The sequence below is a fragment of the Poecilia latipinna genome, unplaced genomic scaffold (assembly GCF_001443285.1).
Source record: "Poecilia latipinna isolate Pla-1442-1.1 unplaced genomic scaffold, P_latipinna-1.0 Scaffold4209, whole genome shotgun sequence".
Lineage (NCBI taxonomy): Eukaryota > Metazoa > Chordata > Actinopteri > Cyprinodontiformes > Poeciliidae > Poecilia > Poecilia latipinna.
In genome coordinates this window covers 1,201-28,328 of record NW_015116825.1, presented here as the reverse complement: position 1 = coordinate 28,328, position 27,128 = coordinate 1,201, and the positions used below count along the sequence as shown (strand labels likewise).

At 36.8% G+C, this 27,128-nt stretch overlaps 1 protein-coding gene across 1 annotated transcript; it reads left to right on the top strand.

Moving 5' to 3' along the window:
• Positions 1 to 713: 713 nt before the first annotated feature.
• LOC106942349 (rab GTPase-activating protein 1-like) lies at positions 714 to 26,679 on the top strand. Its single transcript, XM_015025614.1, has 11 exons — positions 714 to 973; positions 1,251 to 1,395; positions 7,409 to 7,613; positions 9,298 to 9,472; positions 10,340 to 10,497; positions 11,077 to 11,187; positions 14,230 to 14,296; positions 14,588 to 14,690; positions 15,483 to 15,649; positions 20,540 to 20,669; positions 26,582 to 26,679. The coding sequence occupies exons 1-11, from the start codon at positions 836 to 838 to the stop codon at positions 26,677 to 26,679; spliced, it is 1,497 nt and encodes a 498-aa protein (XP_014881100.1). The 5' UTR covers positions 714 to 835.
• Positions 26,680 to 27,128: the final 449 nt, after the last annotated feature.

Sequence of the window (27,128 nt, the reverse complement as noted above, 5' to 3'; positions counted from 1 at the left end):
AATAGTTCAAGTTTTTCGATTAAATTACAGAAATAAAGAAACTTCATGATGATATTCTAATTTTTGAGATGCACCTATATTAACAATATCTTACGGAGTTTTTTAAAATAATTTTTAATTTAATTAAAAAACACTTATTTTTAGTAAAAGTAACAACAAGAATAATTATCTTAAGTAGCATTTTGACAAACTTTAAACGTTCTGTACAAAGTTTAATTTAACATAAAGTGCTGGATGAACACTCAGTTATACATAAATAACATATTTAAAAATATAACCATCATAAAGTGTCATTAATGGAAACTCAATGGTTGTATTAACTGCTCAGCTGGGCTTTCAGAGACTGTTGCTGCAGTTAAATCTTATGAATTATGCAACTGAATATGTTGTTATATAACAAGTGGGTCCTTCCATCCTAACAGGTATCATTAATTCAGATGTTGCATAAACCTGTCTTACTTGTTGCAGTAGCTTTCAATGAAATCAGCAAGCTGTTGGTCAGAATGTGACCCATATTTGTTGATTTTATGTGCTGAACTGTTTCATTGTATTTCATAATGAACTTTTAAGGGTTGGACACTCTATTGTGAATGTAGCTATATGATTGTTTGGGAGGCAACAATATCATGAGTTCACATTTTGCATGCCAATAGGATATTGAGTCTGAAGGAGCCTCACTGCTCTTTGTATTCACATGCGAGTGCCGCATTTCTAATCCAGTTCCTTTTGTTTTTCATGCAGGCTGCCATCCAACACAGCTGGGCTGACAGGAGGGAAGGGGAGAACATTAACCTTGGTCTCCCTTAGATCCTGATCCTGAGTGAACCTGCTAGCCATGGATGACAGCTCCTCACTGGGCAAAGTCAGCAGCTCTACAGAGTCCGTGGCCACCGTCACCAGTGAAGAGTTTGTCCTAGTGCAGTCCAGCTCGGCCAGTTCACCGCAGGGCTCTGAGGGCAGACCGAGACTCAAGGTCAGAAATGAGCACCATGTGATCACTAAATTAGTTTAATTGTTCCCATAATCTACAAAGTTAGTCACACCTGAGATATTTTGAGTAAATTTGAAGTTGCAAAATATAAGACAAAACTCTTCCTTTCAATATTTTACAAGATTAAGTGGTCTTTTGCACCAAATATACAGTCTCTAAACTGCGCTGAATACATTTGTGGATGAATTTTATGTGATTCTGTGTAGTCATAAGCTCAAAATAGCCTGCTCCTGTAATATTTTGTCCCCCCCACCCCCAGATGTCGTGGAATGGAAGTGATCAGCTGGAAAAGGCTATGGAGGAGGTGTTGGATGATGATGAGGTGAAGGTAGAAAAGAGCTGCGTGGAACAGATGGAAAAGCAAAAGAAACTGGAGAGCCAAGTGTCAGAGACCCAACCTGCAGGTAAACACTCTGGAACCAATAGGTTTGAATAAGGTCAACATGTAGGCCGTCAAAAAAAAACAAATTTTCTGGACAATCATTTGTCCCAGTAATTACTGCGATGAACAATAGTGATATTTTAAGACTTTTTTCAAGTAACATATTTATGATAATAAGTTTCCTCTCTCAAAGATTAATAAACTTTAATTCTGTAATTAACATTTAACACTGGAACTGTAAGATATTGTAACTATCCAAGATAAAACAAAACAATAAATAAAACTGAATTATAAACCAAACATAACTGAAACTTTACATAAAATTGGTTTTGACATCTCTATAAACAAGAGTTCAATCAGAATGGAAATGATCAAACTTATTTTAATTTGTCATGCAATTAATTCATTGCTTACTGCAGTGAGCTTGTTAGCATGCTCATGATCTGTTAGCTGGTATTTTTTAATTAATCGAATTTATAAACTTTATGACTTGAAGAATATGAAAGCCTGTGGTTGGGTACCCCTGGTCTACTGCATATGTAGTTAAGTAATGTCTATGTATTGTTTTGGTTTATAAGAAATTTATGCAGTGTGTTATTATTATTAGATAAATTAAGATATATTTAAATTCATTGGTTAAGTACAAGGGTACAAATTGTCTTGTTCCCGGTATAAAAGCAGAAAATATTTGGGTGAAATGGCAACACTTGAGTACAAAACGGGGCCTTGATTTGCCAGAGCCGTGCCCCTCCCATGGTTTTCTTTGCTGATGGATCAACACAGTCAGCACTTGAACTCTGGCTGCTTTGTATGTAAACATAGTTGACTGAGATCACTCAATAAACAACCCTTGTACAGCAAAACAGCTTTCAGGCTGCAGGACCTATACACACTCATGAACTACTTTTCAGCATTACCTGTACAGACTTAAATAATGAACAAAGTTATTCTGTTTGAGTTTGTCTAATTTTGGCAGTTCTACCAACCACCATGTATGAAAACAACAACATGGCTTGTATAGTTCTGTTTGATGGAGTAATAGGGATCTGTTCCATGGGGTGACCTAAACAAATAACCCAGGCCTATTTTGGTCACTTGTGCTCAAACGCAACCTGTTCAGGTGCACAAATCAAGTTCAACAAGGTTCTAAATCATTTACTGGTAAAACAACCTGAGCTGCAGCTGAATATGAGGATAAGTCCATGTTGTTGTCCAACAGGAAAATCATGATTTCTAGCACTGGCTTTCTGCTCTTCTATTACATCACTTGACTCCATAAGCCAGCATCTTTACAACAGTGGAAAACCACCGAAATTTAACTGAAACTGTATATTGTGTAATACTTTAGCCTGTTTTGAGTTATTTTTTATTGAGATGGGCTGGTTATCAGTGGCAGTTCTAGACCAACAGTAACAGGGTGGAGCCGGTGTTGTTTTTGATAAGGGCACAGAACAAAGGCATGAAACTAAAAACAGGGCAGTATTTCATTTTTGAATATATTAAGTGAGCCACTTGTGACTTTGAAGCTCAAGATGGCTCAAGCTAAAAGTCCAACACCTTTATTTTTATTTAATTTTGAAGGTAAATAATGAAATTAGTTTAAGGGACCAATTTAAGAAATTAATTTAGTATTATCTCTTATTATCTTGGGCATAGCAAGAGCAAAAACTGGTTCTACAGGGGCACTGGCGCCTGTTGCTCTCCGTCTAGAACCGCCCATGCCAGTTATAAATATAAGAGAATATTAAGGTTTAAAAAATGAGATGAAGTTATAACTGCTAAAATGGTTTGCTAAGCTATTCCTATTAATGTCCTTTGTAACAAAATGCCAGAGGAAATGCAGGAATGACTGGATTAATGCAGTGCTGTTCTCCTTCCATCTGCTGTTGTGAACTGCCAGTCGGGTGACTAAAAGAAGGCGTCTGCATTTATCTCGCGCTTACAGAAAAGACAAAACTGGCCGCTTGGAAATAGTTCCAGTCGTAAAGAAGCACAGACAGTCCTGTTGGGGAAACTGAAACAGTTCCATGAGTTGTTTCCAACTCCTAACACCAGGCCAGCTTTTTACCCCACAACCCGTCTATGTCTATGTAGGGATGTAAAACTAACCTTTATTCTATTCTTTATCAAAACAGATTAGCCGTTTTCTGTTGTGAGTTAGAGCTCCTTATTATTAATTCACATCATTTCAATTAATTGAAAGCACATCTGAGTGTATAATTTAGTTAGGAGAAATATAATTAATAATACAAAAATCAGGAGAGAATTGTGGACCTCCACAAATCTTGTTCAGTTTCAAAAATCCTTGTTTTCCAAGTGCTGCACTAATTTGTTAAACCTTTTTATGTACAAGTTTAGACTTGTAAAAACAGGGGAATGTCCACCCAGCACACTATTAAGAAGGGGGTTTTCTGTGATGTGGGTTTTTGGTGATTAATATGTGGACAGTCCCAGGGAAAAACAAAACATTTTCTGAAAATGCTGACTGATGCTGGTAAGAGGGTAAATTAATTCTGTACTAATATAGGCCTAAAGCCATTGCTTCAATGGTAATCTAAAAATTTTGATATTTTTGCAGATTATCTGTCTCATAGTGTCACAACATAGTGATTTTTTTAAATATATATTTTTTAAAAATCTAATTTTTTTTTAACTGGAATACTGCAGATTTAAGGAAAAATGGGGCAAGTTTGCAACCCTGAGAAGACCATCCCAGATGTGAAGCGTGGAGACGGCAGCATCATGCTGTGTGGATGTTTTGCTGCAGGATGGAGCGCTACACAAACATAAATAGATAGTTTTATGAGTAAAGAACACTATTTGGAAATACCGAAGCAACATCTTGAGACATCAGCCAGGAAGTTAAAGCTCTTGCACAAATTGGCCTTTCAAGTGGCACAGCATCAACAAAGTCAGTCAGCTGAGTGTGCATCACAAAGCCTTGATTTTAGGCACAGACCATTTGGTTCGTCGAGCAACTTGGTCCACAAACTTGACTCAGTTACACCAGTTCTGTCAAACCAAAATTCAAACAATTGTGAGAAACCTGTGGAAGGATAGTAAGAACATTTGAAAGGTTATTCAACCAAATATTGTGAAATGTCTATAAACGTCTGAATTTAAAAAGGTACAAAAAGTTGAATAAACAAATCCTCTTCATAGGAACTTGATGATCCTCTGCTAAGCAGCCTGTTATTGTATTATATTTTGCTGTATTTATTTTAGTTGTTGTTTTTGAATGTTGTTATATTTCACACTGCAGTATATGTGAGTACTGAGAGGCTCCTAGCCTCAGGAAGGAATAAAAAGCTAGCACTGTTATAAAAATACAGTTACGGCTTCAAGCTGTAAATCTTTATTTCCCAGCATTGAAAGATGTATTTTTACTCTGTTATTATACAGTGAGTATCTTAGGGTGAGCCCTGAGTGATTCTGATGCTGTGTTTTAACTCCTCTGTGTCACTGACTGACTTGTTTGGATAGTTTCAGTCTGTTTTTTCCCCCACTTTAACTGCTTTTAATGATCCGTCATTATGTTTATGATAAAATAAAAAGCAGATGTGATTCTTCATATCAGAGGAGAGGAAGTCCAGCATAAAGAATTTTTTTATTTTTGGATGAGTTCAGGTGAAATGAAACGGAGAGTGATGAAATGTGTCACACAGGAAATAAGCACGTACTATGTCTGTCTTTAAGCAAATGGTTAGCAATGTTCAGAAGAAGGAAGCGTTTTGCTCCAAAAACGGCAAAAAGACGAGGTATGTTGGCACATTTTTAAATGCATATGCAGCTATTCAGCTTTTATTTTCAGTTCAAGTTGGTGTAGACATCTTTACTAGCAAAACTAATCAGTTATTTTTAAATCTTATAGACAACATCAAATGTAGAACTAGCGTTATTTAATGCCACTGTGAGGTTCCACTTTGAAGGTGAATGCACTTTTGCTTTCACTTGAGGTGTTTGATGTTCATGTGTGGCGAATGCCCAGGGCAGCACTATATTGGGGGCATGCTGACTCCTTTCTTTTTTCTTTTTTCTTTTTGTTTAACTCATCTGATAGTTGTCGTCTTTAATATTTTTCTCTATTACCTCTGCACTGGAGTGGGGGATTCATTTAGCTGTACAGGTAAATATGACTGCACAGCAGCTTTGTAAGGTTGCCATCTGATTAACATTATTAAAGCTCTTGTTTGACATGTCTTCATGATTTGGGGACATTTAATTATCTTTTGCCCACACCCTGAACTACCTAGTCCAGTCAAACCTGAACTGGGTAAGATGGATCATTTGAACTACAGTTTGAGATTTATGAAACCTTTATTATGTTCCTGGAAAAAAAACAAAACAAACAAAAACACCTTTTTTTTGCATTAGGTAGGGCTGTAACAAAATCTCTTTGTACAAGATCTTGTAATGTTAAAACATTACAATATTTCTCTTTAAAGTAACTGCTAGTCAGTTGCAGTCAGCCTTTCTTCACCTGATGAAATTCTAACATAATATGCTCCAAATATTCTTAAATAATTTGTTTAGTAGCACTTTGGGTTCAAAGTAAGAGTGGTAAATGGTGACAGAGTGATAAACAAGGCATATTCGATATGTAAACACTATATTTCAGATTCTGAAGGAGGCAGAAAGCATCTCTAAAACAACCAATGGCTGGAGGACAGAAATGGAAAATGTTGTAACTGCAGACCATTCATGGTTGAAGCACTGTTCTAAGGTGTGAACAGATAAAAAGGCAGAAAAAGATTTCAGTTTGTCAAGTTGGTGGACAAAAAATGAAGAATAAAGGCCTTTTTGACGTAAATTAGATTTTTAAAGTGTTCTTGAAAGTATTATGAAAGTCTCGTCCTGTCTTGTTCTTGTGAATGGCTAGATGATATGGCTGAAAAACGTATCATGATACAAGAGTTTCATATCTGCTTATATAAAAAATTATTGATTCATTTTTTGTTTTAAATATCTGGAATACTGCCAAACTGGTGACGTGACATAAGTTTACTGTCGCACTTATTTCCTCCCTCCACTTCCTTCTGTTCGTTTTATTTTTAAGCAGTGGTCGCACCGTGGTAAAACATTAATCTGCTGCTGTGCAACTTACTCAGACAGGGTGTTGCTAGGTAACAAAAGAATGACCAAGTTAGTCGATGTAATCAAACTTGCTTAGCTGGCAGTGAGAACAGCTAAAGCCTTTCATTTGCCTACATCCCCCAGAATGCTGCGTGGTTCTGGATCAGTGTTCAATTAAATCAGGGGTGTCAAACTCCAGTCCTCAAGGGCCGCTGTCCTGCAACTTTTAGATGTGCCTCTGCTGCACCACACCTGAAAAGAATAATTAGGTCATTAGCAAGGCTCAGGAGAACCGATCTACACAGGGAGGAGGTAATTAAGCCATTTCATTCCACTGTTTTTTACCTGTGGCACATCTAAACACTGCAGGACAGCGGCCCTTGAGGACTGGAGTTTGACACCCCTGAATTAAATTATTGAATATTCTATCACACGTATTATCTATTGATGTCGATCATGTGTTTACAGAGATATCTATTGTTATTGATATATTGCCCAGCCCTATGTGATACTAATGAGTTTTAGGTATCGCCACTCCCCTAATTAAGACCGTGATAAATTGTTGGGGAAGTATTGGTCACCATTTAAACAAAAACTGGCAGTGTCGTCGGTATGATTTTGCAGATGTGCTAGACAGCTGCAGGGAGGCTGAGAGGGAAACTGTTAGCATGCTATAAAAGCGAGCATGTGAGCAGTGGAAGTTCAGCTGCTGGGTTCATTGTTCTGCTTCCTGTTTGCTGGTATGAAAGTTTCAGATCGGAACCTATTTCAGAGAAGACCCTCGAACTTCCTCTATCATTCTAACACATCTTTTCTCCATCCTCTTCTCAGTGCTGTGAATGCAGCTTTGCTCTTTCTGTCGCTGTGTTTCCTGTTCACATGACATGGAAAGAAAAATTCACCTCAAGTTCTCAACAAGTGGCCAAAACTGTTAAGAGAAAAACCTGTCTGTCTGCACACAGAAGCATGTCCGGCACCATCCAGTCCCAGTGTCATAGAGGAGGACAGCGTCCAGTTCAACAAGCTATCGTACCTGGGTTGCACGTGGGTCAAAGCTCCTCGCAACGAGGCAGAGGCGCAGAGAGCCATGGCGACCCTGCGAGCGGAGAGCGCCATCCCGATTCCCATCACACTGCATGTTCCCTGTGGGCCAGATGGTTCTGTCAGGTCAGATAACGGAGTCTGATTGTAAGGAATACTGAGCGACTTGAAAGTTGCATTGGCAAAATATTAGCATGCAGTGGTTTGCAAATATATTCACATCCCTTGAACTTTTTTTTTTTCACTTTTTTACTCCTTTAGTGTGTTTCCCTGGGACTTACTGTGATAGACTAACAAGGGATGAAAGTGAGAAATTGGTTTCAACATTTTTTACTCATAAGTCTTAAAAGTGTGATGTTAATGTGTGTTTACTTCCATTTTCTTCTCCGACATGCCTTAGTAAAATACAGTCCACCAAACATCACCTATTTAGAGTTTTACTAACTAACTAACTAACTAACTAACTTAATTCGTTTGGCACAACTTTAAACCTACCAAAACATGTCTGGTCAACTAAATTGCCAGACCACGTGTGGAGGCCATCAGTCAGAGAAGTTGTAAGTTGTCCGTATGAACGCTGGAGGAACTGCAGAGATTCTCAGCTTGGGGCAAATGTTGGTTGTGCCGTCCACACTTAAAACTTTTCAAGAATTTGACTTGTTAAAGGAAGCCAAATGAAATGCCTTCTGTGGTCCCATAAAAGTGACGCTGTGTCGTTGATAGAGGATTCCCTGGTCAGATGAAACTAGAGTTGAACTTTTTGGGCCAAAAATAAAATGCTACGTGTGGTGGAAAATACCCCTGAACGCACCACAGCTATTAGTAAAAGTGCGGATGGAAATATCAGGCTGTCGGGATGTTTTCCTTCTGCAGAAACAGGAAAGCTGGTCAGAGTGGATGTGAAGATGGACGACACTAAATATAGGAGGAAAACCTGTGAGAGGGTCTAAAAGGCTGAAGTCATCGACCCTGAACAGGCAGCCAGAGTTACAATATTATGGTTTAGATTCATTTGTATGATGTTTGGGTAAAGTAAAGTACAAACCCAAACTATTTGTGTTTTTTGCCAAAACCTAAATTGATCTTCACAGATCCTCCAATCAGACTGGGCTTCAGCTGTTTTGAAAAGAACTGGCAAAAGAATAAAAAAAATAAAATTAACAGAAGTTGTTATAATGTGAAAAACTATGAAAAAGTTCAAAAGGGTATGAATACTTTTTGCAAGCACTTGTGTTCAACCTTTTTGGAAAAAACTACTTTTTGCAAAGCATGGTGTATAAATTTGTGTTTGGCTTTGATTCAAAGTTCGAACACAAAATATTTCTTATATTTATATTAATGTGTAACTGTCCTATGGATACTTATATACATGGATAAAATGGCATTTTTAAAACACAAATCATAAGATGATGATGAGGACTTTTTAGCCTAATTATCAAATCCAACCTTTCTTCTTTACGTAAATCAGTCAACACAAGTTTTCAGACCTCCACGGTATTATGAAAATGACTTTGGAGGTCATTTTCCAAGAATGAAAAAATGTGCTACAGATCATGAAGTAAAATCAGTTGACAGAAACTTTTAGCCATGTTCATTCATTTAATGAAAAGGGAACACTGAATTTAAAACGTACTCTAGAGGAAATGAGACAGTTGACTAAAGTAAGAATAAAGCAGCCATTTATGCACTGATTATTTATAGCTGAAGGCCTTACGAATTAATTCAGCTGTAAATCAAAAATAGAAACAATCAGCTTCATGTACAGTAACAGAAATATTGTGTGCAATTTTTTTCCTTTCCATCTTCTCAGAATCGTAGACCAGGCCTCAGGAACAGAGATCGCCTCCTTCCCCATCTACAAGGTGCTGTTCTGCGCCCGCGGGCGTGAAGGCTCTGTGGAAAGCGACTGTTTCTCCTTCACTGAGAGTTACCGAAGTTCAGAGGATTTCCAGATTCACGTCTTCTCTTGCCACATCAAAGAGGCCGTGAGTTAAACTTGTTTAGACCATAAACACTAAACAAAATCTCAGCAAGTTTCTCAGGCTCCATTAGTTCAGTTCTTTAACGTTTTAGATCCAAAATACTTTTTAAAAATGATTATTTTCCCTTCCAGCATCAGAAGCTGTTAATCCTGTCAATGACTTGGACTTTGTTGCCATTACAGAAATGCAGTGGAATCACAACAGAAATACAGATCTGTACAAATAGTTGGTTATGCAGCTTGTAGATTTGCATTTAGTTAAATAAAGCCGTCTGTACTTGTTAGTCCAGTTCCTGTCCGTATGTAGTGTGCTTCAGACTACGTGTTTCTTTCTTATTATACAACAGGATCTCACTACTCCATTTTAGTTCTGTGAAACCAATAAAAATGTTTTGCTTTTTTTGTAGTTACAAAATATGTATGGCACTTCTGATTATCTTGGGATCTCCTGCAAGTTGAAAACGTGTAGAGTTCACAACAGTGTTGGAAAAGTGTTACTTGACTCTGTTTTCCTTCTGAACTTAATTTGAAAAACTTATAAACATACAAACAAATTATCCTGCAGCTCAAAGTCCAGCTGGTCTGAAAAAGGAAGAAGGGTGAAGACCAGCAGTTACCTTAAATAACGTGGCGCGTTCATACATGACTAGTAAAAACTTCCAGTGTTTCAAAAATATTTAGTTGTGCCAGCTGTTGTTGGCCAGCTGGGGGCACTATTGTCTTTTATTTTTTCTCCTCAATTTGTTTCTTAGTTTTCCAGTTTTATTTTTCCTTCCGTTTACTTGTAAGGTATTTATTTTGTAACATCTTTTTCAATTTCTATTTCCTCCCTTTTTTGATTTTTCCGTCCTCTTTTGTTCTTTCCATTCAGGTCAGCCGCATCCTGTACAGTTTCTCCACAGCCTTTCGGCGCTCTTCACAACGAGCAGACATCAGGGACACGGCGCTTTCTGGCCCGCCTGACGGAGATCTCTACACCTTCACTGTCTCACTGGAGATCAGAGAAGATGATGGCAAAGGCAACTACAAGTACTTGGTCCAAACACCCAGACACACACAAATGCAAATCAAATGCACAGACACAGTTTCCTGTTTTGTCTTTTTAATAACAGGACTCTGGATAGAAAATATAATCTTTGCAGTTGAAAATTTTGACTCTGCTAGCCTAATGATCGAAAACATGGTCGGCCAATTTTTTCATGTCAGTTGTCAAAGGTAAATAACTTTTGACATCTGAAGTAAAATGTAAAGAAAATATAACAGTTACAAAGCAACAGAGAATGAACCGAGTAAAAAAAAACAAAGCTATATTGAAGTACTTTTGGTAACTTTCACAGTTAATTTCAGGTATTTGAGTATCCAACAGTACAAAGAGACACACAACTGATTTGTCATTGTCTGACTTTAGACGGCTAGGATTACCAAAAATGTAAATATATATGTAAAAAAATATTTCTTTAATTGTTGTGGCAAATAGAAAAAAAATTAGTAATTCAAACTAAGTCAGGAAAGAGTTTGCCTGATTTGACGGCAGACACTTTGAGGAAAAATGTCATATATTGTATGTAAATATCTGGTCTTCATAACTCATTTTTTTCTCTTTCCCAGCCCGGTGCCAAAGGACAGGGATAAGTTTTACTTCAAGCTGCGACAAGGTGTCCAGAAGAAGGTGCTGGTTTCTGTTCAACAAATGTGCAACAAGGAGCTGGGCATCGAAAGGTTGGCATTAAAATGGTTTTCAGTATAAAACAAACTCTGAAGTATAACATAATGAACCAGGTACAGAACATGAAATTATCATAATGTAGTGTTGCAGTTGAACCCATAATACAGGTACGATTGGAGACAGGAGATATAATATATAGACTTTACATAAAATAACAAACTTATAATACAGCAACAATAAAGATAAGGAAGAGGCAAGATAGTAACTTTCTTAGCAAATGAGAAAGTTAAATACTGAGGAGCCTGATTATTTGATAAAGAACAGGTGGGTGATTGGGAACAGGGTGCAGCTGTGAGGGAAGACCGGGCAGCCTGACAGAAGGAAGAAAACTAACGAACATGAAGGAGCTGAGGAGGAAATAAACGATGACCAAGTCAATACACCAATCTAAGGAAAATCTAAAACACTGAATACAAAGGAGGGATCTGATATAATGACATAAAGGTTGGATGCAAACAAACAAGGACTGAACCACCAAACTACCATAACCCCATCAGCAGACAAGAGCCGCCCTGATCCTCGTGAATCTGAGGTCTGAAAGTCAGTCTTCCTTACCGAAGAGTAGACTGTCCAAGGAACGCTGAGAAGAATTATTCCTCGAATGCTGAAGCACACGTTCCCGTCCTCTTCCTTAAAAATTCAATTCAGTTCATTTATATAGCGCCAATACACAACAAATGTAATTCAAGGCACTTTACAAAAAAAGAAAGTAATTTAAATTCAGTCACATACATTCCAATTGATCCAAGTTACACACAAAACTCAATTTACTATTCAAATTAGTTTAAAAAGTTTTCTAAGGACTTAATTGGGACCACCACCCCATCCAACCACTCAGCAGGTTCTTCCTGGTCCTGTATGCAACATTAAAGAGGCAAATCAGCTGGCCAACAATACTCAAACCCTCCAGCATCTCAGGAAAAATCTCTTCCACCCCTGTCTCCCTGAAACTGGGTGCTTTTTAGATACCTCAGCAACTGCTGGCATGGTGATGGACCTGCCTTAAAGACCCTAGTGTCATAATCTGGCTTTTAGGATAAACGGTTCAATGAATAAATAATCCTATTTTCATAAGCCAGCCAGAAATATCTTGAGTCTAGCTTGACCACAAGTCTGCACCTTTAGGCTCTGACTCTGTTTTTAAAAACTGGGTATTTAAATCGTACTGAAAGTACAGACATAGTCCCACTTTTCTACATGCCATTATAGAACCTTTCCTGTCTTATACTTTAACTCATTTATTCTTTCTGTACAACGGAGCATTAACCCAGTTAATGGTGCACAAAACATTTATGGACTTATCTTTTATGTGTTGGTATTTTGGGGATGGTTGGTTTAATCAATATAAAGGATTTCAACATGCCTCTGTTTGACATCTAAAATAAACAAGAAGGATGGAATATTCTGGCTGTTTAATGCTTCTCATGAACTCGGTGAGCAGTAGTGCAGACTGTGTTTTAAAGTCACATTCAGATATCTGCAGCCCACTGTTTAAATGTTCATATGCTTGAGTACCACTGGAAAAACTAGGTCATTTCCCCTTTTTCATCTTCACACCTCTGTGGCCATCAGACAGAGACAAAAAGCTGCCCACTTTTTTTTTTCTTTTCTTTTTCAGACATTGAAACCTCTATTGTTCTTCAGAGAGATCATTCTCATGTCTGTTGACATTGATTTTTGACCCTTAATTAATATACATATATATTATTATCTGTTCCTTGGGAATACAGTTTAATTTGTCATTATATTTTGTGGCAGTGGAATGGTGTTAGACTTGTTCTCGGATTTCATCAGTGAGTCCGACCACCTCTGTGACAGCAGTTTAGTTTCCCTAGCTAGAAACAATAAATGGATATTAACACAGTTCCACGGAATAGAGACTTCAACAGTGACTTCAGAGAAGCGATTACTGTTGTTATTGGAGACCATTTAGGACGGTTGCCGCCTGTCTTCCCAGGAATAGACACTCTGGGGAAATTCACCCCACAGTCAGACCATGCAAAAGCCTCTGCGAGTCTGTTAGCATGTTAAACACAGCGTGTCCACAGAATCACGTCACACCAATGGCTGTTTTCATTGGGTCGACCAGGACACCAAAATATCCCACAACCAAACATGAAGCCACTTGTCTGAAACTGGGTCATGCAAGCAGGGAAGCAAAGTTGGGATAAAATTCCTCTAAGACAGCTAAAGATGCTTCAGCTAACTGCACAGACATGAGGTGTGTACATACATTTTCACACATGCCTTTTTAATTTTGGCCTTGCCTGTTTTTATTTTATTTAGATTGATGTGATTGGATGATTCGTGTCTCTTGTTCTAAGCTTGAGGCCACATTAGAACTTTGCAAATTGCAGATTATTCATGTCCAGACATGTAAAACTCTGCAGTTGTAATTGCAACAGGTTGTACTTTGTGCTTTGATTGTACAAATGTTGCTTCAGTGATTAGCTGTAAAAATGCATGCTTATGCAGTTTGGGTCAGAAACTGGAAAAACCTTTGCAACATAAAGATGAGACATGTGTTACAAGTTCAGAAAGCATGCTTATTATTCCATAAAACCCTGCAATTCTTTTAAGGAAATAGTTTAGTTTGACAATTGCTATTAAACAAATCCCATTGGTTGTTCTTTGCATTTGTATTGAAACATCTGCTATCTTAGAGATTAAACATTCCAGAAATTAGCTTTGTTTTCTGTCCATATCACCAAACTCTAAGCTTCTGTAGGAGCAAGATTAAAGATTATAACAACAGAGACCTCTTAGCCTATTTTCTATCTGTTGTGGTTATTAAAGTAACCAATGATAATTGGGCATAGGTTCAATCAGACAGTAAAGTACAATCTAAGACGTTTGAAACATCTCCGGAATAGATAAGATGCTGTATCTGAGTGTGGATTCGCATCTTGAGTGTTTTTTTCCCTCCATTTTCTTTTCTCTCTCAGGTAACTTGACTGATGAAGGCAGGCTGTAGCTCTGCCTTGGAATTAGTGGGTATTGATTTGTGGGTTGTGCCTCCTTTGTCTTCTGTTAAGGTGTTTTGGGATGCTGCTGAGTCCCGGGCAGAAAGTCTGCAACAGTGACATGCATCTTCTTGACATGGTATGTGGGACTTCATTTGACTCATTTTATTACTGGCCTTAAAGGGTTTAATTATAACATAAATCAATGCATGTGGCTGTTATTGTGAAACACCTCGCGAAAATGTATGGATTTATCAAATAAACCAATCTTTATGCTGATTTTGAGACTGAATTAGTTTATAGAAACATGATAACTGACCAGACTTTAACGGTACAAATCTTGTGTTATTGCATGATTAATAAGATCGTAGATAAAAACGTAAATATTGCTGGGGATAAAATTAATTTTATAACTCGACTCCCTTCATAGGAATCGATGGGAAAGAGCTCAGATGGAAAAGCCTACATCATCACAGGAACGTGGAATCCCAACATGGCCGCCTTCCAGCCACTGAATGAAGACACTCCCAAAGGTTTGTCTTCCAAAAAGGTTTTCTGGTTGGTTTAACAGTGTAACAGCACATCTACCCTTTTATCAGCAGGTTATTGGAGCCATGTTCTTATCCAGTATGGGGGTGTGGCGTCCATACAGGATACAGCTTCTTAACTCAGTATTTGTATTTTAGTTGGAGCCAGTTTGGGTAACTTTTATTAATAAAAAGCAAAGTTTAGGAAACCTTCAACTAGATTCATACTGAAACCCTGACACCTCTATTTATTTGCTTGTATATTATTATTTGTGTTAGTATATACTATTATTACTTTAGTTTTTATTTTCCCTATGTCTATTGTTGTTGTTTTCACTTTAACTGTTATGGACGTAGTTAATGAATATTAGTTTTTCTTAATGAGGTTAATGTTTATCTGAGGGAAATGTATTTCTGTTTCCTTCATCAGTGCTCTCCAGATGACGTGCCAGTGTTGGAATTAAACAACATGTACACTTGCTGTAGGTCAAATGTCTAAAATGAAGGATTGTATTAATAAAATGTTAATAAGATGTAAAATATGAACTGGGACAAGGATGAATCTGAGTATATGTTTGTGTAAGACAGTTAATGGAAAAAGCATTTGGCACTAAAAACCTTATTTAGGAGTTTAAGTGTGAAACATTTTCTATCTAAGAGGTACAGATGCTTTAACAGTTTTAGTGTATTCCTAATGCTTTAATTTCAGCTTTTTCCAAATAAACAGATTTTAGTGACTGAATTTCCTAAGAAAACCAAGAGAGATGTTAACTTTATTTTGTTTGTTTCCATCCTCAGATAAGCAGGTGTACATGACGGTGGCGGTGGACCTGGTGGTGACCGAAGTGGTGGAACCCGTTCGCTTCCTGTTGGAAACTCTCGTCAGGGTTTATCCGTCAAACGAACGTTTCTGGTACTTCAGCCGAAAGACCTTCAGCGAAACGTTCTACCTCAGGCTGCGGCAGGTTGGTTTGCTGCAACTATTAATATCTGCTCCCCTTACATGGTGAGCCTTTATATATTCCTATATTCTGATTAAATATGTTGGCTGATGAACCTACGCGACATGTGGGTGTGTATGATTCACTGACTGTGAAATGCTTTGTGCCCTGGCATCAGTCAGTGGAAAAAAGAAGCTCAGTAACGAAGTGAGGCATAAAGACACTTTGTTCTTGACTTGGTTGCTTTTTTTTTTTTTTACTTTCTTGTTTTATACATTTGGACAAATATAGGCTTGCTTTTCATCAATGTCTTTTATTATTTTTTAGTACTGGCACATCATCGAAGCTGGGTTAATATCTACAGGAGAGTAAATCACTAAAATAATCCGGATTTCCTTGTGATGCTTGGATTTTGAAATCTTGCTATAAAATTTGAGAATCAGTGTTTGGTCCTATTTTCCCAAACACTGATTTTGTTGCATTAACTAAAACTATGTTCCTGGTCATTTTTGTCAGCAATGATTTATTAATCTTTTGTAAAATATTGAGCAGCAATGTTTGTGTTGCAGCAGAGCCAATGCATTTAGGCATTATTAAATATTTAAAAAGCCAACCTGAGCAGGTCAGTTCAGCTTATTGAGTGTCAGTGAAGGCTTCTGGCTACGAATCTGTCAGCTGTCGGCTATTAGTGATTTATTGTTTTGCAGTTTTTCTCAGGTCATGTTAAGTTTATTGACTTATTTCAGAATTGGTGTCAGGGGGATAAAAAGGCCCAGATTGTGTTAATTCTGAACTCGATCTATTCTCCCCAGGCAGGCAGAGTTTCATTTTGGAGGGTAAGTGTTGTGATGTAGAGGCTCACAAAGCAGATTGGAAATATGTGCAGTGCTCCCATTGCGTCTTAAATACTTAATAAATTATTAATATTAATGTACATTGAACATTTTTTTTTTATCTCCAGGTATTTACAAAAGTAAAGCTGAAAAACAAAAACGGAATAAAAAAACAAAATAGAGATTCACTAGTCAGAATTTTTGTCATGTTATCCGTTCTTTGGATTTTATAAAGTTTGACCTACCAGTAAGGATTTCACCAGATTACAATTTCCCTATTAACAATTAAAATATAAGAAGTTATGAGAACAGCATTCAATATCTATATATTATTAGTAATAGTTGAAACAGAGGTGACATCCCACCAATCACTGTAAAACAGGTATTACTAATATTTCAAAACAGGAGAGTAGAAAAGTGCAGCTAGTTGCACATTTTCACAAAAAGATTGATCCATATTCTGTTCCTGCTGCTGAGGATGGACAAATAAAATCAAATACCAGGGAAATGAATGCAATCAATCCAAAAATTTTAAAAAGTCCAGTGTGCAAGTCCAGTTTTTGACTGGCAAAGCAAATATTAGTATAGCACATTATAGCAACAAGGCAAACTACTTTACACAATGAAGACCCAAAATAACAACAACAACAAAGAAATGGCAGGTGACCAATCAGATTGATTCCAATTGTTAGCAGATTTTTTCACATTTGTAAAGTAAAATCACTTAAAAAATAAAACAATAAAAATGGCTGTGGAGCAGATTTCACCTTCAGGATTTCTGGAGAATGACCAACACTCTCAAGTATATAATGTAATGTACTTTTAAAACAATGTAACCCTTCAAAACAAAAGAAAAACGCACAGTATTTTTTAAATATTTTGTTTATATTTGCAGACGCAAAAGGTCCACACTTGACCTTTTGACTTGCCGTCCAAAGTGTTCGGACAGGAGTGTGATTATACTTCCTTCCCCACCGACACGAACACATGCAGCCGGAGCGGTTTTCTGCTGGTGCTTAAACAAACCGTTAAGCCATAATCTTCCTCTTCTCTGTTTTAAAAAGCAAATCTTTTAGTTGGCCACAGGGACCTGGTGAATCAGTGAGGTGTGGGGAAGCTTTGGATTGTGAAAGCTAATAAGAGGCTCTGTCTCATTATTTGCTTTTGGGTAATTAACAGCAGCGCTTTGACTCGTTCGCCTGATTGCTTCTCTTGTTATCTCTTCGGTAAATGGAAGGGTGCTGGGCTAGTTCTGTGGTTCCAAGCTAATTAAAAGATAATATTGTGTAGAAGTTTCCACTGAAGATGACAATCATAGGTGGTGCAAACACAATAAATATGCAATCCTCTTGGCTTATTTTGAGAAGGAAAACATTAATATGAAGTACCATTGATCCATCTGTTAACCTATAGGAGTTGTTTGCTCAACCACTTGCTATTCTTTTAAACAAGCCTGCCAGTGCTGAATGTTCTTCCTTGATTTTAAAGCTGTAATAAACCGAAAAACCTGAAATATCTCCAGTAATAACATGGATTCTGAAAAGAAAGGAGAAAAACTAAATTCCTCTAAAAGGAGCTTGATCGCTTACAGAGTAAATGTAACAACTGATCCCCAGAAAAGCAGAAAGGTCTATTTAACTTCAAGACATTTTATTAATAGTGGGTGTCGGAGTCTTTTAATTTATTGCATATTTTATGTTTTGATTTTTTTAATTGACATATTTGTTGCATGTGACATTTTTGGAATGATTCAGTCTGCAAAGATAGTTTCATTACTAAGACACAAAAGGGACAAACGTATACTCTATATATATAATTCTTTATTTATGCTTGCTAAATCTCTTGAGACTCATTATGTCATTTACAAGAGAGACCTGTTATACATCACAATAAAATAACGCACCATATGCTTGCTAACCCTCCCAATCTCTCAGATAAAATTATTGTCATCAGTTCTTCTGACTTATTTCTGACAGACAGGCTTGTTTTAGATATAAAACATATGCTTTTAAATATGTTGGTTTAATTGTTGAAATAAATTTTTATTAGCTATAGAAAAAAGTTGCATATTAACTGTAGTTTTTAATAAATAAATGTTTATTTTCAGTACAATTTTGCAAAACTGTAATATTAACTGTGAATTTGTGGACAATCGTAAAACTTTTAGAAATGTATCAATCTGCACAGAAAAGCACAGAATTGTGTCTTTTGTAGATGTAATATTGTGTTAGTAACTAATCAGTAGAAGATTTTTTTCTGCACACAAATTGATATTACGCGGCACAAGTGGAAAATGTTTCACTTCTCTTGACGCATTGATTATTTTTGCATAATTCAAAATCCATGTCACATATGTCCCAGGAGCCCTTTTTTTTGTCCAAATTTATTTCTCTTGTTTTTAAATCGGTGTGAATAATTTATGTAGTTCACTAATCTCTTGAAGAGGCCGCAGCAAACCAAAGCAAATTATTTCCTCAAGTCTCTGTAGATTATTTTTCCAGAAATAGTCCAGGCTGGATATCCTCGGCTATTTCGAGTTGTCGACTCTGACTTGAGTTAGTCATTAGATGCCATGCGAGTGGGCGGATCAATGCAGCCCATTGATCCATTTTTTTTTTTTCTCTAGGTGGAAGAGATGGGCACTAGCACCAAAGTAATTGAATAGACTAGAAATAAACATCAGCTGCCTGTGACACAGAAGGTCAGATCTGATGGTATCTTTGTTCACTTACACTTTCTTTATTGCCTTTAGGTACATTTAAGGCCCATGTTAGGACCTGCTGTGCTAGTTTTAGTTTTTCAGAGAAGAATGTTGTATTGAGTCGGATTCTAAATAAGCTGAAGTTGTTAACTTAGCAATGAAGTAATATTGCAGTTTTAAGTGGGAATTTTCTTTTCCTCAAGTTATTTGTGCCTTCTTAATATGTATTAAAAAAAAATAAATTATTTATATATATATATATATATATATATATATATATATATATATATATATATATATATATAAATCACAGAGTAACTGATAATTTTCACTTTATTTCCAGTTTATGATACTAGTTTTCATGTCGAGCTGTGATGATTGAATCAAGTTCTTTATATCCACTACCTGCTCATGTTGCACCAAAAATAATCTTGATCTTGCTGCTTTACAGTCAGTTTTGACATGCATTTGTTATTGTATTTTTTTTAGAACAAAACCACAAAAAAAAACAAAATAAATGTGTAGTGGGCATATATAACCTTCCTGCTCATGTCTATGTGAAAATATTTATCTTCTGCAGACAGAGATACAATATTGTGAGTGTCTTCATGATAAGACACTGTGTCCTTTGTTTGTTAGCTTCTCAGTCAAATATGTGTAGCAGACTTTTTAAAAAAGTAATCCTTTTGTTTTATGCAGCTTAATCTCACAAAAATGCTGCAGTTTTCTAACAGTAACATTTTTGGTTTTTTTACCTTCCTTATCATCATTACATGGTGTCAAGAAAAACTTGCGTCCTCGTCCACCTTTGCTTGTTGCAGTTAAAGTTGTTTTAAACTTTTAGCTTTTTATTATTGCTTTGACGACAGGCATGGACAAGTAGAAGAAATCTTCTTGAGTATTTTTGAACAGCAAAAATCTGCCTAACTTCAGTGGCATGTTCTCTTATTTTTCCCATTTTGAAAAGTGAAAGGTGAAGAGAAATGGTTAACAGTCGCCTTGTTTTTATACTTTAGCAAACAGATAGTCATAGATGTCATTAGACACTCTGACCACTTAAAATATTATAATATGAATTTAAAAAGTGCTTCAGTTTCATTTGTTTTATAGGAATCAACAGGTGTTTTTTTTTTCTTCTTTACCAATTGACACAGAAACTTTACATTCTACTAGTGAGATTATGTTCAATCTTTTTACTCACTGGTGATGTTGGACAGCCTCACTTCTGTCAGTCTGCAGATACAATGGAGCTCAGCTTGTGAAAATGTGCACGAATGAGTGAATGTGGTGTAAAGCGCTTTGGAGTTGCCTGACTTGATAAAGCGCTACACAAGTGCAACATTTAAACATTTGTGATTATGTGTTTATTTGTTTATGCAGCAGGCCCCTGACAGGGTGAGTCAGAGTGACGCTGTGTACGAAGTGGTGAGCCTTCAGAGGGAAGCAGAAAGAAACGTTGGAGAAAGGGAGCAGGTCACTTCCCATAATGAGGAAGAAGATGTCGATGAAGGTATGCTTCTTTTGTTTTGTTTTTGTTCAGTTTTCTTTTATTTTCTACTGTTCTGGGTGACGTATTCTACCTTCTTGGATTGAAACAAAATAAACCAGACATAGCTTCACAATAACTTGTCCTTTGTAGTGAGATTGAAAATTGCACAAACATAACAGCATTCGCTCTACAAATTTGTTGTCCTTTCAGTACTGAGGAGACTTTCCTAAGCACAATAAAAGGAGAGTGATTCACCAATATGTTGTAGAATCGACGTTTACCTTCTCTTATTATTTTGCTTTCGCCGTGTATCGTAAAGCCTTTTCAAATTGGAAGAGTTTGTTTTCTGTAAAGGGTCACAAGCCCCTTCAAACTGTCCTTCTGCAGCAGCGCTTTGATAGAAACCCCTGTGTACACTTCAGTGACAGAGATTCATCAACAGTAAAGCTTAATTCTGTTAGGCAAGCAAACACTGGCTAGGCGGCGTACATATTCACACACGAGTTCGACATTGTTGATGTCGACCGTGGATTTGTTGATTTGTCCACAGTATTTAGCTGCGGGTCCAGTCGGGGGGGTATTTGTGTGATTATCCGCACTTGTGAATGTGTCTGTGTGTCAACCAGAACCCGGCCCAATCCTGTTAACGCCTGCAACACTGCAGCGTCGACAACATCAAAGAGCCTTTATGTGCTGCTGTTTGGATGAAGTAAACAGCCTCCTTTAGTCAAGGACACCATTTGTTCGTATTTCTCTTCAGTTTCGATAACATTATTGAACCAAAAACTACCAAAAACTAGGATTAGGGCCACTGAAAGAAAAATAAATCTGACTTTTTCCTCAGAGTTCTTTAAAAATAAAAACACAATTAAAAGATGAGATCAAGTTTCTGTTTTACTAATTTTCCAACATTATTCTTACCCCTGACTGATTTATATTTGGAGTTATATTTAAATTTTACTAGCAAGTTTCCTGTAACTGGAAGTAAAATTAAGAGTTTAGAGTTGCACATCTGTACGTGACTTCAATCTGTGAAGAAAACTAAAGATTATGGTGATAAATCTTCACAAATAATTGCCCAAACATACAAAAAGCTGATTTGGAATTATAATAACTACACCATTCATTCCTAAAAAGGGTGTAAATAATTTAAAAAAATGCTGATTTTATCAAATATGAATAAAATACCAAGAATTTCCTTTTTTCAACAATTATATCCCATCTACAAAGTACTATCATTTAGGAAATAGCCATTTAATTTCCTGTCAGAAACAGACTTTTTGGTAGAAAGGAACACAATTTAAACAAAACAGACATTAATCTACTTGCTTGAACCATTTGGAGCATGTTATTTTATACATAACCAAACTATATTGACATATTTGCACTATTTTGGTGTAATTTCTTTTCTTTAATGGTTTAAGTTTCATGTCTACTTTCCCATGCTGTTACGCTGTCGATTTCCACACTGTGTGACAAATAAAGAATTACTAGAGTTGTGTAGTCTGATCAAGCATATAACAAAAACCTAAATTGGACCTATGAATGTGTATTTCCTTTACAAGCCATCCGACATGAACTTTTTTCCGCCTGAACCGAGTTATCCATCAACTTTTTCTCTTGAGAAAGTTGGTGAATCTGTAAACTTGACCTATTTACCAGACTGGATATTTCACCGCCAGTAACGGCCGTCTTTGCCGAAGGAATGAAGCCAAAACAGCAGTAATATTAACAACCCCAGATAGACTCCAGAGGTTCCCAAACATGACCCAGTTTCAGGCACTTCACCACAGGCTAAATGCTGCAGGTGTCTCGAGGTCATCATTCAGACTGCATGCTGTACGATAACACTGATTTTAATGGATCTGTTTATTTTGCAGCTGTGTTTGTGTGCGTGTATATGAGCATATTCTAGTAGAGGACATTTCCATCCAGTTCTCTCAGAGAAGAAGAGATATTTCTGAAATATTCATCTGCCTTTAACTTTTTAATATTGGAGCATTCATGTTTTTTAACTGGATTTTATCTGATTAGACCAGCCTAAGTTAGAAAATACTTGCAAATTTGAAGGAATATTGCATAAGATTTACAAACAAAAATCTAAAGAGTGTGAATATGAATTCAGCATAAGTTAGTTAAGTGCTCTGCGCTTTACTTAAGGATTTCAAAGTGAAAGAGGATATAACGCATCACATATGAAAGTATAAAGTATAATTTTCTTTACACAAGTTTGTTGGCGTTTTTTTTTTTTTTTTTTTAAGTTTGTCCTCAAGCCTCAGAAATTGAGGCTTTATTCTCCTGTTTGTATAAACAGCCTTCAGCTATTTTCTCCTTGAAGTGGTAAAAAAGTATTTACACAATAAGAGAGAGAAATAGTCTGTTTTGTTCCTATCTGTCGAGTCACTCAGTCACGAGGCGTCCGCCAAGGCTGCGTCTGACTCCTTTCAGCCGGCTCTGTGGGCGACATCCACAAGCCTTTTTCCTCTGCCACTGCTGGAAACTGGAGGCTATCAGGGCTGTGAAGCTGGAGGTCACTTTTATTGTAATAGTAATGAATACACTGTCAAAGTAGAAGCCACACCAGTAAACGCATTTAATTAAATTGGTTTGACACTGACATTTTTTTCTTTCTTTCTACTTTCTCGGACAAACATGGTTATGTCTCCAGCCTGACTCCTTTTCTCCTTCATTTTATTCTGCAAGTATTATCTTTACGATACACGAAAGAAATGGCTGCTGGCTGTAACAAACCCAGTCCATTTGTGACTTCATCCTCGCGCAGATCCTGTTTTAATCCCACACTGAATGTGCCTGCCCCCCCCATCACGTATAAAGGTAATAGTAATGGTCCTTGTCTGCCCGGTTCCTTTCATCACCTGGTAAGTTGGCAGCAGCTTTGGACTCGTGCTTTCTTGCCACGTGGCTCCAACAAATCTGAGGACGGAGGCAGGAGCTTTATGTTGGGTTTCTGAAACATTTGAAAGGCTTCATCAAGCATTTATAAAGACCTTGAAAGCTCCTGCAGAGGCTGTGAGGATGTTGGAGCCGCAGCGCATTCAGCGTAACCACTTGCCTTTACTCATTTTGAAATGTAAAGGCCTGAGTAAGAGTCTTAAGTGGGAATGAGCGGTGCCTTTAAACTCTCAGAAAGGTTGCAGTTGGGTTTTATTGTTCAGTTATCGCTGAAGACCTGTTTCTTTTTACTACATTTTTGTTGCCTTTATGCTTGTGTGACTTCTGTTTCTTTCTGATATTGCGAAAGAAACGATATCAAGTAGCATGTCGAAACGGACTACATGCTACTTGTATTCCTCACTTTGCAAGGAAGGCAAACAGGAAATATGCATTTTAATTAGTGGTTGGAATTATAAACGTTAAGGTTTACCAGGATATTTTGTGATATTTTGTGGTGTGATGATAAAAGTGACAATGACAAAATTGATCACAATCTACTTTTGTAGATTTTAGGGCTCTGACTTCATGTCACTGCATACAGTCGAACCCAAATACTGCTTTTAAAAATAAAACTTTTCAAATCAGTTATTGAAGTAGTTGTATTATGTTATTATATTTAACTAATGACACTTAATACCTGTTTTTAATCACATTTAAGAATGTATCAATGGCCTTACCACACAATCAATATAAATGATAAAACAGTCGACACCAAGTATCAATAAGGGCTAATTCTTATCATTTGTTTTTCCTGATAAACAATACAGTAACATCTTTTGTGATATTTGAATATATGAGTATAATTAAATCAGTGATATAGTTTAAACGCAATGTCACTTTGATTTACTGCAATACACAACATATATGGCAATATTTAAAATCTGTTCTTTATCACTATGACGATGTTCAACTATAATTTAGCTGTTTTTCCGACAACTGAATCAGCGAATGCAAAATTTTCAGCTGTTTTTCGACGTAATGCAGAAGTTGACGGCATCTTTGACGAGTTCAGTTCCAAAACAAAGAGTAATACTTTGTTCACACTGCAGACCTTGATGCTCAATTCCGATTTCTCCGCCACTCTTTGTGTCCTCATCTCACATGGTAAACAATCGGCGCATTCTGTAATTTTCTGCAGCGGTATGACGGGAGTTTAAGTGATGCTTTTAGGAGCGTAAAGATCGGATGCAGATGGGCAACGGTTGCTATAGAAACCTACACTCTTGATAGTCACAATATTTCCATTTGATACATTGCACGCATGGCACAAATCACAATACATCAAATATATTAGTTATATTGCCCAGTCCTGCATTGTTTATATCCAGGTTCATAAATCAATCGCTCGTACATTTTCTGATCTGAGTTCAGGTCTGTGATGAAGACTACGGTTGTGGAGTTTAGTACTCAATCTGTGCCGCTGTCTCTCTTGTAAAAGGCAAGCTTTTTACAGGCTAATATTCCTGTCAAACTGTTACTTATCAGCCCTGTGTTTCAGTAGCATAGTAATTAGCACCCTTGCATTGCCTTTCTGAAGAGAGACACCTGTAAATACCGGCACTCATGGACTGGAGCCGCAGAGCTCTGCTTAATAATATACCCAGATATGTAAAAAGATTCTGTATTATCACAGATGAAACTTGGAGGTGAAGCATCTAGTGCACATTATTTAATTTCGTTTTGGGATTAATAAAATATTTTTGAATTTGAATATGTGCTCCCAGTATGAAATTTGCACTTGTGCCTCTCAATGGTCACAGTAATACCACCGTAATAATATTATTTAATTTAGAGCAAACTTAGCAAATTTAGGTTTCTTCCAATGAAGATCGACTCACCTGGATACGACTACTGCTTAAAGTTTCTCCTACCAGTTTAACTTGCTTTCTGATTGATTCAGGCATCTTAAAAGTCGTAGATCGTGTGCAGAGCACTGAACTTTCATCCTAAGATGGTTTTGCATTTATTATATATAGAAAACAAAATTTAATGAACGATGCAGAGTCTTTTGCAGTAACTTTGCAACTTTTAAACTCTTCATCCAATGAATATGCACTATAAAAAAACTGTGCTCCATCATAAGTGTCAAATTCCCCGCATTGACATAACATTCATTTAATTTTCTTCACATTTAGACCCAGATAAATAATTAGACTTTACTGTTTGTCACTCTGCAATGAGATTAAAGCCATGCACATCATGCACATACACATACACATGTTTTTATATCCAGAAACATATGTGACAAGAAACTATGACACCTTGTGGAACATAATCACAATTTTTAGTGTGATTACACTAAAAATAACAGATATTTCTGCCTTATCTGTTTTCAGTTTTTAAATGTAAAATGCCAGCTAATAAAACCATTGGCTGCCAAAAGGGTATTTATGTTCCTTTTTTGTCATTCTGCTTATTCGTGCTGGAAATACATTTCATCACTTGTCCCTGTGCAGCATATGTTAAAGCAGCCTTACAGTCTGCTTCAGAAGACAAGTGGTTGGCCGTGCTGATTGCCTCTTGTCTGCCTCACGAACCAGCAGCCAGGAGAGCAGTGATAATGGAAGGTGTAGGCACTGTGCACGCACTCCTGCCTCCATTAACTGTGTGGGTTCAATACCAGCTGGTTTTAAAATGTGCTGCAAGACTCAAAAAGGGTTTAGATTGATTTATTATTTAGTGCCTAATATATATTTTGCAATTTCAAAGTAATTCTTGTTCCACTTGAGTGATGGCTCCCACAAAGCTTCCACTTTTAACACAAAATTTTTGCACCTGAAACTTCAGGAGAATGAGAAATGGCTTTGGTAGTTAACAAAAAATTTCAGACCTCTTGAAATGAGTGGTAAAAGATTTGAAACAATCCTAAGCTGCACATTTTCCTCACCTTACTGGACCAGCTAGATAAAACAGCTAGTAACAGTTTTATCTGATGAAACTGGATTAATGTGTCTCTATATACATCTTCTTCTCTGCAGATAGTGACAGCGAAATCTCCAGTGGGACTGGAGATGTCTCCAAGGACTGTCCGGAGAAAATACTGGAGTCATGGGGAGGGATCCTCACCAGATGGTAGGCATCTAACGAGACAAAATCTGAACACAGTGATGTCAGAAACATGTTTCTTGAATCTTGACGGCTGGAGTGAAGAGTAAGGTTAGAGAGTAATTATGTTATAAAAACTGGGTAATGGTATGATAATGGGGTTCTTGTCTAGATCACTTTAGCCTTTGCAGACCCATTCAATAAATTAAAATATTTACTCAATTTGTTTCAGGAACTTCATCACTAAGTGAAACACAGTGTATATATTAATTACACACAGACGGACCTTTGAAATCCTTTATTTCTGTTAATTATTGTAAGTGACAGGCTGACTGGAATATTTTATTGATCATATACAGAAAGATTGCTGTTTTAGAAGTGCTAACTGCTCTATTTGCTAATATAAGATGCTAAAACAGATGTTTGCGCAGGTAAAAAAACAACAACAAGGTTTTACAGTAGAAGTAATGTCTGCTCTAT